This window comes from Sinocyclocheilus rhinocerous, unplaced genomic scaffold, assembly GCF_001515625.1.
Source record: "Sinocyclocheilus rhinocerous isolate Xijiao unplaced genomic scaffold, SAMN03320098_v1.1 scaffold2149, whole genome shotgun sequence".
In the NCBI taxonomy this organism is placed as follows: Eukaryota; Metazoa; Chordata; class Actinopteri; order Cypriniformes; family Cyprinidae; genus Sinocyclocheilus; species Sinocyclocheilus rhinocerous.
Genome location: NW_015629053.1, coordinates 454,275 through 465,733, shown reverse-complemented (window position 1 = coordinate 465,733; position 11,459 = coordinate 454,275). Strand labels below are relative to the sequence as shown.

The window sequence follows — 11,459 nt, the reverse complement described above, 5'->3', positions numbered from 1 at the left end:
CGGACGCTGAGGTTGCTTTGTTTCTTCTCGATAGGTGAGTAACACCGTGTATGCGCCGCAATAGCTAAAGTCTGTCTGTCTAGTACACTGGACGCGACAAAGCGACCGTTGAAAATCATTTGAAATTTGTGTCAATACGTCATAAATAGAATGCAGCAGCAGTTTTCTGTCGGGGATTTGTCGTGTCGTGCCACGCCGCATCAAGTGTAGACCATAGATATGTATAGTATATATCTATGGTGTAGACAGCATCACTGATTATGATGAGTTCTATAGTATTTTGTCACGCCGCGCCACTCGCGTCTGGTGTAGACACGGTGTAACATTGGTTTTGCTTTGTTTCACAGAACTAATCGTTGCCTGGGTTGCGCAGGTATGTGTGGAGTGGAGCTACCAAAATAGGGGCGAGACCCTTTTGGGGTAGGGGCGTGTTTGTTTTGGGGATTTCAAATGTCAACATTGGCTACCAGAAATCGCTTACCCCACCTTTAAGTTAAAACACTAAAATTACTAAATGGAAATAAATAACAAATACAGAAATAAAAATAGATCTAACTATTCATATTTTTAAAAATTTTTATAAAAATGACAAAAGCACATAACAAAAAATGAACTAAAATTAAAATGAAAACTGAAAATATACAAATAAAAGCTAATTCAAAACCTTAATAAAAAATACAATAGTTTAAAATACTATTAAAATAACACTGCTTCTTTGTAAAACTGGCCATAACCACATGTTTGTCCCCTCACCTGTTTTGAGTTAGTAAGGTACAGTTTGGCAGCCAGATTGATAATCTGCAGCTTGACAATGTCTTCCTCATTGGTGAAGCTTTTGGCCATCTTTCTCAGGACGTCAGGGGCGATTTTGGGGACGTGTTCGCAGTATTCTCCGATCAGCCACAGGATGCTCGCTCGGGCCATGGGCACCTGACGTCACACACATTATCAGGACTACGGAGTCCGTTTAAATGTGAAAATGGGTAGTTTAGATCACAACTCTACCTGGATGTTGTCGATGAGTTTGGCCATGTGTTTGATGATGTCGCTGTGCTGTTCAGGCTGCATCTGCAGAAGCTTTTTGATCACCACCACTGACTCAGCCACAACCAACTCTGAAAACACACACAAACAAACACACACCAAATATTACTCGACATTATCAGACAGACGTCTTTGGCCATTGCATTGCGCCTTGCTGTTTTATACAGCATGTGATGGACCAATTTCAAGTGTATTTCAAGAGTATTTACTGTACAGGAACAATTGCATGTTACAAAGTCAAAGGCTCATATTTTTCTTCTTTTGCATCATAAGAACCTCATCTGACATCGGGGCAAACAACTTTTGATGTCTGCCTAAGTGGTTCTCACTTTATGGATAATTAATGACAGTGTGGGCATTAAAAACAGTTCTGTTGCATTCCCTTGCACTCCATCTAGCAAAACACACACTCTCACCGTCTCTATTGGACAGCAGCTGAACGAGGCCATTCAGACAGGTGTCTCTGACTTCACCGATGTTTGTAGCACAGCGACCTATGGCCTGAATGCTGGCCGCCACAAAATCCTTATCCATGCTCTTAATATATGTCTAGAACACAAATAGAGAAATATATTATCCCTAATTATAATATTCTAGAATATACTACAACACCGTTATCTATAATCTTAACATGGGTGAATGACAAAATGACATGGACATGAACTTATTTTATTCAACATTTTAGGTTAAAATGTATATGTATGTGTAATGTAAGTGTATTTTAGGTGTTGTGATGGGTCACCATTTCTTTTTTATCCACCTTTTAACATATATATATATATTTGGATAAAAGCGTCTGCTAAATGACTAAATAAAAAAATAAAAAATAAATAAAAAAAAAATATATATATATGATACATGTTATTTTAGATGTTATTTTAAAATTGCAACAATATTTGTAAAAATATATTGTAGTGAATTAGCCAGATCCTGATTAGTGCGATGATATCATCTTGGATGTGAAGTTTCATCTCGGATGTAATAAGAGACGTACGAAGAACGGGCCCCTGGTCAACGATTAATCGCGGTTAATTGCATCCAAAATAAACGTTTTTGTTTACATAGTAAATATACACAGTACACACACATATACCTTGTATATATAAATACACACACATGCATGAATATATATAAGAAAAATATATTATGTTTATATATAAAAAATATTTATATATAATATAAATTATGTGAATATAAATATATACATGTAAATATTTTCAAAATATATACATGTATATGTGTGTATTTATATATACATAATAAATATACACAGTACACACACATATATTATGTAAACAAAAACTTTTATTTTGGATGCGATTAATCGTGATGAATCGTTGCCCAGCACTAATATATTGTAACAATATTACCTTTTAACTGTATTTTTGGTCAAATAAATAAAGCAAATAAATGCCTTGGTAAGCATAAGAGACTTCTTTCAAAAGCATTAAAAAACTTACTGACCCCAAAGTTTTGAATGAAATAAATCATAAATCATATTATATTATATTATTTTATATTATATTACACCATAAAAGCAGCATATGTAAAATGGTACCTGAAATTCTCTCAGGATGGTGGAGATGTTCGCCTCATTAGCCAAATTAGTCAAAACCTCCAGCTGTGTTAATAAGAGAAGATAAAACCATCAGTCCAACTTTAAAACTCTCAAACGATCTGAATCAACATTCTTGAGTGAAATCATTTAATGACATAATATCTCAGCATAGAGTTTCTTGCGTTTCAGAGCGTGTCTGTTCACCTTGAGGATTTTGATCTGCGTCGGGTCTGTGGAGCGGATATAAAAACTCTTCAGATACGGCTCAAACATTCCCTGAAAGACAAAAACACGCATATTCAAACATCAGAGCATTCATCTAAACAGCTTGAAATCCTTCTGCACAAAAACATTTTTTAATACTGACTGAATGTTTCTGTTCTATTATGCCTTTACAGAAAGGTTTCTAAAAATCTGAAATCTCTCAAGGACAAACCCTTAAATGTATGAAAGCAAAACCACAAGGAACTTAAATATTGGTTAAGGTTAAATATATAAGGTTAAATAAGATTAAATATTGAATCATAAAATATTTAAACTGTATCAAAGCCCTTTTATATAATTTGCAGCAACGCTCCTCAATGCATTGAACTATATGGTGTAAAACATCAAGCTCCAGCGTTCAGATCAAGCGTTGTAACATGATCCTCAAAGTTCAAACAATTTAAACCTTGACCCTGTTTGTTGACCTTTCCAATCACACTTGATGCATAAAGTTTGTTGAACACAATGTCGAAAGCATGTCACGATATTCAGAAAAAAACATAATCATCATATTATGTAAATAAATGGTAAAATTGCCCTTCTGTGACTCAGTGATCTGCAGCGCTTTTCAAGAGGAAGTCAAAGTGACGCATGTGCTTTTACACTTTTATGTGAAACACTCACTCGTCTCTTGATGGTCATCGTGGCGACGTTCTGAAGCACGACGTACTGCACTTCACTACAGAGATACAAAACACACGACAACATCAGTGACACAACTACATGAAGATGTTCATAATTCTAAACCCTTAAAACGTATTTGAGATGATATGTAATATTTGCAAAAAAGAGGCTTAAATGGAGCGATGCATGTGAATAATGGATGATGTTTAAGATGAGCATCTCTCTATCTGCGGCTAATGCCAAATTCTGTGTGCAAATTGCAGTGTCATCATCCAGTGCCATTGACTAATGTCATCAGCTGACGCCCAGCCTTACATCATTAAACAGAGAGACTTCACGTTGTGTCAGACTTTCAGGGACGCCTGAAGGAAAACTTCAGGAAGTGTGTTTGTCTCTGAGCTGCGTGTGAGTGTGTTAATGTTTCATTAGTAAGTGACTGATTACTCACCTGTGGCTGCGCATTAACCTGACCAATGCCTTAGCAATGATGCCCACCTCTGCTTTAGGAGCCAAATGGAAGTACAACTGAGCTACTGCCATCACCACCTGCAGAGACAGAGAGAGGGGTTCATTATGAGACAGTTACGGCTAAATGAACACCATTTCTCTATTTAGAGGTCATGTGTGAACAGATCCAATTATCATAATGCTGGCAAATCAGCTTCAGCACTTTGTCAACTTAATAATAATAATTCCTTTCATTTATATAGCGCTTTTCTGGGCACTCAAAAGCGCTTTACATAGAAGGGGGGCTTTACATCTCCTCAACCACCACCAGTGGTTAAATATTTAGGGCTTAAATACTGATGCTATGTGTGAAGAAGGGTTTAAAAAAAACTAATAATTATAAAAACTGACACTAAACTAAAATACATTTTAATAATTCTAAAACAAATAAAAAAAAAATAATAATAACAAAAACTATCAAAATAATTGGAAGCAAAAACTGACATTAAAACTGACACTAAACTAAAATACATTTTAATAATTCTAAAACAAATTAAAAAAAAATAATAATAACAAAAACTATCAAAATAATTGGAAGCAAAAACTGACATTAAACTAAAATATATTTTAATAAAAAAAAAATCCAATTAAATTCTTGAATTTGAATTCAATTTAAATTGAGAAGGCAAACAGAATGCAGAATTGCTATTTGAATTGAATTGAAAAAGCCTTATAAATTCTAAAAAAAAGCAAAAATTCTACATATCAGGGAATAAATTGAGGCATAATTAGTCAAAATTAATGACTGGACTAATGTCATTCCAATTCAATTTCCTGCAGCAAGTAGGCAATTCAATTCAAATTCAGTTAATTCTTAAATTCGGAATTTTGCCTAAATATAATTATTGAAATATTCTAGATTTTTAAACATAATTATAATAGAATAATAATAGATTATTTAATTATTTAAAATATACAAAATAAATAATTCTGTTTCTAATTAATAATTGACTTGTAGTGAAGCAAAAGCAGAATTGAGTGTGTGTGTGTGTCTCACAGCAGCGTTGCGGCTCTGCAGCAGGGGTTTGGTGTTCCTCAGTAGGAGTCTGTGATCGGGGTCCATCACGTACGGCTTCCTCTTCTCTAGAGTGGTCACCTCGGCTTTCTCATCTTCATCTTCCTCATCATCAGAGGCGTAGAAGGCCTTATCGCTGCTCTCCTCCAACAGAGACTCCTGCGTATATATACACACATGTTAAAAGTGGATACGTCCTCCTGAGATACACACTCTCACACATGTGTGTGATACTCACATTGACATTGGGGTTGAGGAACTGTGTTCTGGCGTAGCGCGTGAGCATGTTGATGATGACCACCTGACCCCACTCCTCCACGTCAATCAACAGGTTACACAGCTTACGATAGTTCTTATGGATCAGGTCGATGCGGTCCGGACACACTTCCTCAAACGCCATCACCACACTGCCTGCTACCAGCTACACACAAACACACACACATCAGGAATGATGATCATATCTCAGGGCTGACCTGAAATGATTCTGTCACTCACTGTGGTTTTATCAGCCAGCAGCTTCTCGATGACTTCAATCAACTGATCTTTCTGTTCTGGGTCCAGACTGAAAGAAAGAAAGAGAGAGAGAAAAATGACCATAAGCCCCTGCAACCTGTGAATTCGTTTTACTTTTATTGAATATTAAAGTAGTCAAGCTAAAAGCTACAATGTTAAGAAAACTTATTAGACAGCTGTCTGAAATACTTGATTGAGATTGGTCAATGTGTTTTAATTAAATTGAAAACATGGTAATAAACGGTAGTGTTCGCTAAATTAACAGTTAATTACTCCCAACGGCCAATTTGTGTTCAGACCACGTTTTATTGTACCTGTGTAGTTTGGGTATGGCATGAGCTGCAGTCTTGCGGACGTATGGAGACATGTCAGACGCTGCCTCTTTGATGGCTAACATCATGATGGGCACGATGATGGTCACTCTGATGCTGGACAGCACACGCAGGGCACTCGCACGGATCAGCTGGTTGGGGTCCTGAATCAGGGGTCACAATGATTCACAGAGAACTACTTATTTAGAAACTGATGCTTCAATAATGTGACTTCACACAGCAGAATTAAAGGGTGTGACAGGTATTTCCTCTATCGGAACACTAGAGGGCATTTTTGGTCCTATATGACACACTTTTGCAACATGTTGAGTGTTTAGTAAGCATTTCGCTGCATCACTATTAGCATACTCTCCATACTGTATAATATGTGCTGTAAGTTTATATTTGGAGTGCCTCTCCAATCGTACACTGGAAACAGTATGCCAAAGGCACATGGATAGTATACTATTTCCACATTCTGGCAATATGTATTTGATTTATGGTTTAGTATTTCCCCAAACCTCTATGGAACAGGTTTGTAACAGTTCTCTATTTTGAGTAGAAAAATGAGAAAACCACAGAAGCTTTAAATATATGAACCTAAAAGTAGTCATGAATTGTAAGGTGAGGAATTTAGCTAGAAGCTAACGCTAAAATGCAAAAAAAAAACAAAATGCAAGGTCTGTATTTTCAAAACACAACTTCATGATGTAATAATCTTATTATATACTCATAAGTACAGTAAAACTTTAGATCACCAGCAAAGCATAGCAGCTTTATTTAAAACTACTGAAATATTTTTCTCAATTAAAATAAATCTCAAATTAAATACATTATAAATTTATAATGAAAATGTGTAATATTAAATATTTTATATACAATATATTATAAATAGTATTTAATATTTATATATTATAAATATTTTTAATATTTAGTATAAAAATAAGAAATGATGCATTGGCAACATACTGAAATAAGTTTAAGCTGAAGCACTCAAATTAATTGGAAATAAATAAAAACTAAAACTAAAAACCTATATAGTAACATAAAAAAAATAAAGAAATAAAATAAAATTACAAAAGCACATAGCAAACTTGCTAAATAATAAAAACCTAATTCAAAATATGAATACTCTTGTACAAACTCGATCTAGGGGTTTATTTTTCAATAAACTAGCCTGAAAACTGACTATACATGATCTTTTACATAACTACACTCAACAAGCATAAACATAATATAAAGGTTTTTATTTATTAAAAAATATTTTATATATTTGAATATATATAAAAATATATTTTTTACATAACTGAATTGAAAACATTGCGATAAACAGCAGCTTTAACTAAATAAGCAGTAGTCTTACTACACACTCAAAAGTACATTATGCACTTTCAATACAAAGTATGTAAACTGGAGTGTAGCCTTTTCTTGTTTTGGATGCGGTGAAAGATGATCAGGGAAGATTTTGTCAGGATGAAGCTGCATGTTTAGACCCTGAATAATGTGTTTGTGTGTGTGTTTTAGGACCTTCAGTCCTCTCTGGAAGGTGGAAATGGACAGCAGAGCGAGATCCTGCTGTTCTTCAGCGTAGCGCACGAGATACACGTACACCAGCTTCTTCACCTGAGAGAGAAAACACACGCCACTGCAAACTCACAAAGCACACAGTACAGTGTACAGTGAAAATGACTCCATTACAAGTTACAACTCACCAATTCCAAAACAACTTGAGTAAATCTCTTAAGAGTGTCTGATTTTAACAGTACTTAAGTATTTTACTCATACTACTGTAAATATAGGCTCAAAGATGCACTAGTCAAAGAGACATGCCAGTGAAAAACAAGAAAGAGGAGGGCAATCACGTTTATTTTCTAAAACCAAAATATAACTGAACACCTCAAAATTATTATTTTTTTTTAAATCCTTCAAAAAGGTCTCTTCAGAATAACAGATAAATAAAATAATGTTAATTAAGTAAAGTTAAAAAGTCAAAGCCTTCTTGCACTGGATGTGCTGGGTTGGGCCTCATTGCCGGCTGCAGTCATGTCCTCATCTCACACTTCTGATTCACAACTACTTGCTAAGAAACTCACATTCACGTGAAATAGCCTTGTTGACAAGTTTGGGTGAGTAAGGGCAAAACGCACAAGATATAATACTTTCAGTGCCCTGTAGTTGCCATATCACTTCTTTTGTAGCAGAAGTAAACTGCTGCAGAAAAAGCTAGGTGCCATGCAAAAAGTAATGTGTAACTGCAACACTCATTACAAATGTAGTGGAGTAAAGAGTGCAGATCCTTATTCAAAAATGCAGTGAAGTAGAGAGTAAAAGTTGCTAATATCTTTGATGCTCAGTAAAACTACAGAGTCTCCAAAAAGATACTCAAGTACAGTAATTACATTTAATACTTTACACCTCTCTGATACACTCACAGTGGGGTGAATAGAGCTCTGATCTGGTGTTTAAAGTGCCCCTATTATGGGTTATGAATGGTTCATATTTTGGTTTTGGGAGTCCCCAACAACAGGTTGTCATGCATGCAAGGTCAAAAACACTTTCATTGTCTTATAATATGCATTTATTTTTACCTTATTTGCTCAACGACTCCCAAACGATTCACTCAATGATTAATTTTCCCAAACCCCTCCTTTGCGTGATGCTAATCTGCAGCGGTTGGTCCGATTGGTCGATTTCATTTCGGTGCACTTTCAGATTTATAACTTTGCAGGATGTTTTCATTCACTTAGAGCTGTGTTACACACTGCATGAAAGGTAATTTTCAAAAATCCATAATAGGGGCACGTTAATGCGTTTTTTGTGACTCAGCACTGGAGCTTACGGTGAATCATGAGCAGAACCACGTTGCCATTGCATATTAACACAAGATTAAAGTTTAATAACAGCCATAAAAGCTGACATCCTGTAAGCTCTGAGCCACTTCCTGTCTCCTGCTGCTCCTCGGCGTATCACTCACCTCGATGTTCTTACAGGCCACGTTCTTCACCACTGCAGGGAAGAGATCTGAGGCGTTCTTCCCCCGGGCGATCATCTGTGGGAAAACACACACAAACAGGGCAATATTTACACACTGATGTACAGTATATACGGTGAGATTCAATTATACTGTGACGCCAAAAAGCCTCTGGACACTTAAAGGGACAGTTCAGCCAAAAATGAAAATTCTGTCTATATAACAAATATAAACACTGTGTCCTAACCAGATGCAACATGATGCTGCGACACATGACAAAAGGTATCTTTTCCATATTAATATAGTTTTTGTCCTAACCAGCTGTGACAGCGACTCGCAACATGCGACAGGGGATTCTAATTTACAGTACAGATATTTATGTTACAAACGATTTTTGTTTTAAATAAATTCTGTTCTTTTGAATTTTCTATTCACCAAAGAATCCTGGAAAAAAATATCATGGTTTCCACAAAAACTATATGTTTTCAGAGAAAAATCAGAAAAAATCTAAATCAAAAATAAAAATCTAAATTTCACAATATTACTGTCTTTACAGTTTTTTTTAATCAAAAACTTGTTTAAAAATAAATAAAAATTACCGAGCCCACACTTTTGTCCCCAAATGTGTCTAAAGATATATACAAATGACAAATAATTTGGTTTCATTTAAAGTTCCCCATTTGAAAAGGTTGCCAACTACAATGAACAAGTTAAAGCCACAATTTCTTTTAAATATAAATATTGAATCTAAATATATTACTATCACATGGTCTAATTTAGATATGCAACCAGTGTTATCTAGCACAGAAACAATAAGGATAGCATTAAACTTCAATAAAAAAATTTGCAATAAGCGCTATGTATGAAAGACAACAGATTAAGAGTGTTTTATTATTGCATCAGTTTGCAATAATATTACAACCAACAAATAAATTTGTTGCACTATATTCACTGGACATATTTGCTTGCTACTAGAAGAAAAAAAAAAAGTTTTTATAATATGCAATGATTCACAGGAAGATAAAAACAATAAATAGGGTGAATTTTGGCTTGGTCCTGAAGGAATCATGTACCTGCTGCCGGTGCCACCTGTGCTCTGTGAATGGAAACAGTATCAGGTGGCTGTTTGTGGCTTCTGAGCTCTGAGTGATAAATATTTCAGTCCTGATCTGATCCTTCACAATACAGAGACACTAAAACCGCTCATGAATATTAAACGCATTTCGCATTTCTGTCCCATTTCCAAAGCGCTCGCTGAAATCGCTCATCTCGCTATAGAAACAGACCTGATGCAACAGTTACAAACCGGCGAGAGCCCAGACTTCACAAAACACACAGTGAGTGCCCTCAATTACAGCCTTCTGTCTACTTACACAGTCGCAAAATTACTGACATGAATCCAAATATCTCTTCCTGAAACACAAAACAATCAGGTTTTTTATTTGACTTAGATTTCCGTGTTTATATCTGCTTCTGTTCATCAATACAGCTATGAAACTGAACCTGCTGGGACTTTATTACCGATGATCCATGAAAACTGAGCTCAAATTTCGCAGTCCAGCTGTGCATCACACAACTAGACATTGCAATTGACGCTTGAGAGAACTGCATTGTGGGACACATTATGCATTTTATAATGCACATTTTGGCATGTAATTTAATATGTACAGAAAATTTGCATGCTATACACATACTGCATACTTCAGAAATAGTATGCACAACAAATATATTTTTTTCTTACCTCATTGGTAGATATTTTTTTCTTGTTTTAAGCAAAAACACTTATTTTGATGATTTTTTCCAGAAAAAGACTTGATATCTTATGTCAAATAAATGTATGTTGATTTAAGACTGGAAAACAAAACAAAAATACTGAATGTGCGTGGTGTACTCACCGCAACAATACGCTTCATGGCCTCCAGCTTCAAGGAGTCTTTATTACTGTCCAGCATCTCCTTCAGGTCATCATGTCTGAAGATGTAAAACAAAAAAGACAGAATTTTTATCAACTGTTCTTGTTCTCTCTACTTTAAAAATCTCACAAATGTGTCCATTACAAGAAGATTCTCACAAATGTGTCCATTACAAGAATAAGAGAGACTCATTTCAGCTCTTTAAGAGCCCTGCAGGCATTCACGAGTTCAGAAGATCCAACCAGAGCTAATTAAATTAAGCCTTCCATTAAGAATTCACACAAATTTGACATCAAAACAGACAAGCACACCCAGAAACACCATCAACAGCATGATCTGGTTTTCATAAGCACCAGATACTAACCCAAGGGAAGCCACGAACCTCTTTGCTTTCTCATTTGGATCGCAATTGTTTCTCCAAGAAATCAGTGGCAGTGAATTGTTGTTCTGACATGCTTCTCCTGAGAAGAAGACTCTCAAAAGCATATTTTACAACAAAGTCTCAAACTGTGATACCAGAAGATATTGCAAAGTCAGAGATCTCAGTATGAACTAGTGTTGTCACGGTACCAAAATTTCAGTATTCGGTACCAATACCAGTGAAAATCCACGGTTCTCGGTACCAATTTCGGTACCAAAGCAAAACACAAAAACATGCTAATTAAAAAATGGGACTATACTTTCATTTAATCCAAACTGTGTACATATTTAATTTTAAAGGGCTTTTGAAAACCTAGAG

At 35.4% G+C, this 11,459-nt stretch overlaps 1 protein-coding gene across 2 annotated transcripts in view; it reads right to left on the bottom strand.

Annotated features, from left to right (window-relative positions):
• The window catches only part of LOC107738653 (AP-3 complex subunit beta-2-like), a 35,933-nt gene that overhangs the window by 17,017 nt on the left and 7,457 nt on the right, over nt 1-11,459 (bottom strand). For both annotated transcript variants that reach the window (XM_016550437.1, XM_016550438.1), the window contains exons 2-15: nt 10,703-10,778; nt 8,811-8,885; nt 7,364-7,459; nt 5,840-6,000; nt 5,508-5,574; nt 5,251-5,433; nt 4,995-5,171; nt 3,939-4,036; nt 3,491-3,545; nt 2,807-2,878; nt 2,603-2,665; nt 1,461-1,593; nt 1,006-1,115; nt 754-930 (exon numbers count right to left, since the gene is read on the bottom strand). In XM_016550437.1, coding sequence (XP_016405923.1) covers nt 754-930; nt 1,006-1,115; nt 1,461-1,593; nt 2,603-2,665; nt 2,807-2,878; nt 3,491-3,545; nt 3,939-4,036; nt 4,995-5,171; nt 5,251-5,433; nt 5,508-5,574; nt 5,840-6,000; nt 7,364-7,459; nt 8,811-8,885; nt 10,703-10,759 — 1,524 coding nt within the window. In that variant the 5' untranslated portion in view covers nt 10,760-10,778. The remainder of the gene's footprint in view (nt 1-753; nt 931-1,005; nt 1,116-1,460; nt 1,594-2,602; nt 2,666-2,806; nt 2,879-3,490; nt 3,546-3,938; nt 4,037-4,994; nt 5,172-5,250; nt 5,434-5,507; nt 5,575-5,839; nt 6,001-7,363; nt 7,460-8,810; nt 8,886-10,702; nt 10,779-11,459) is intronic.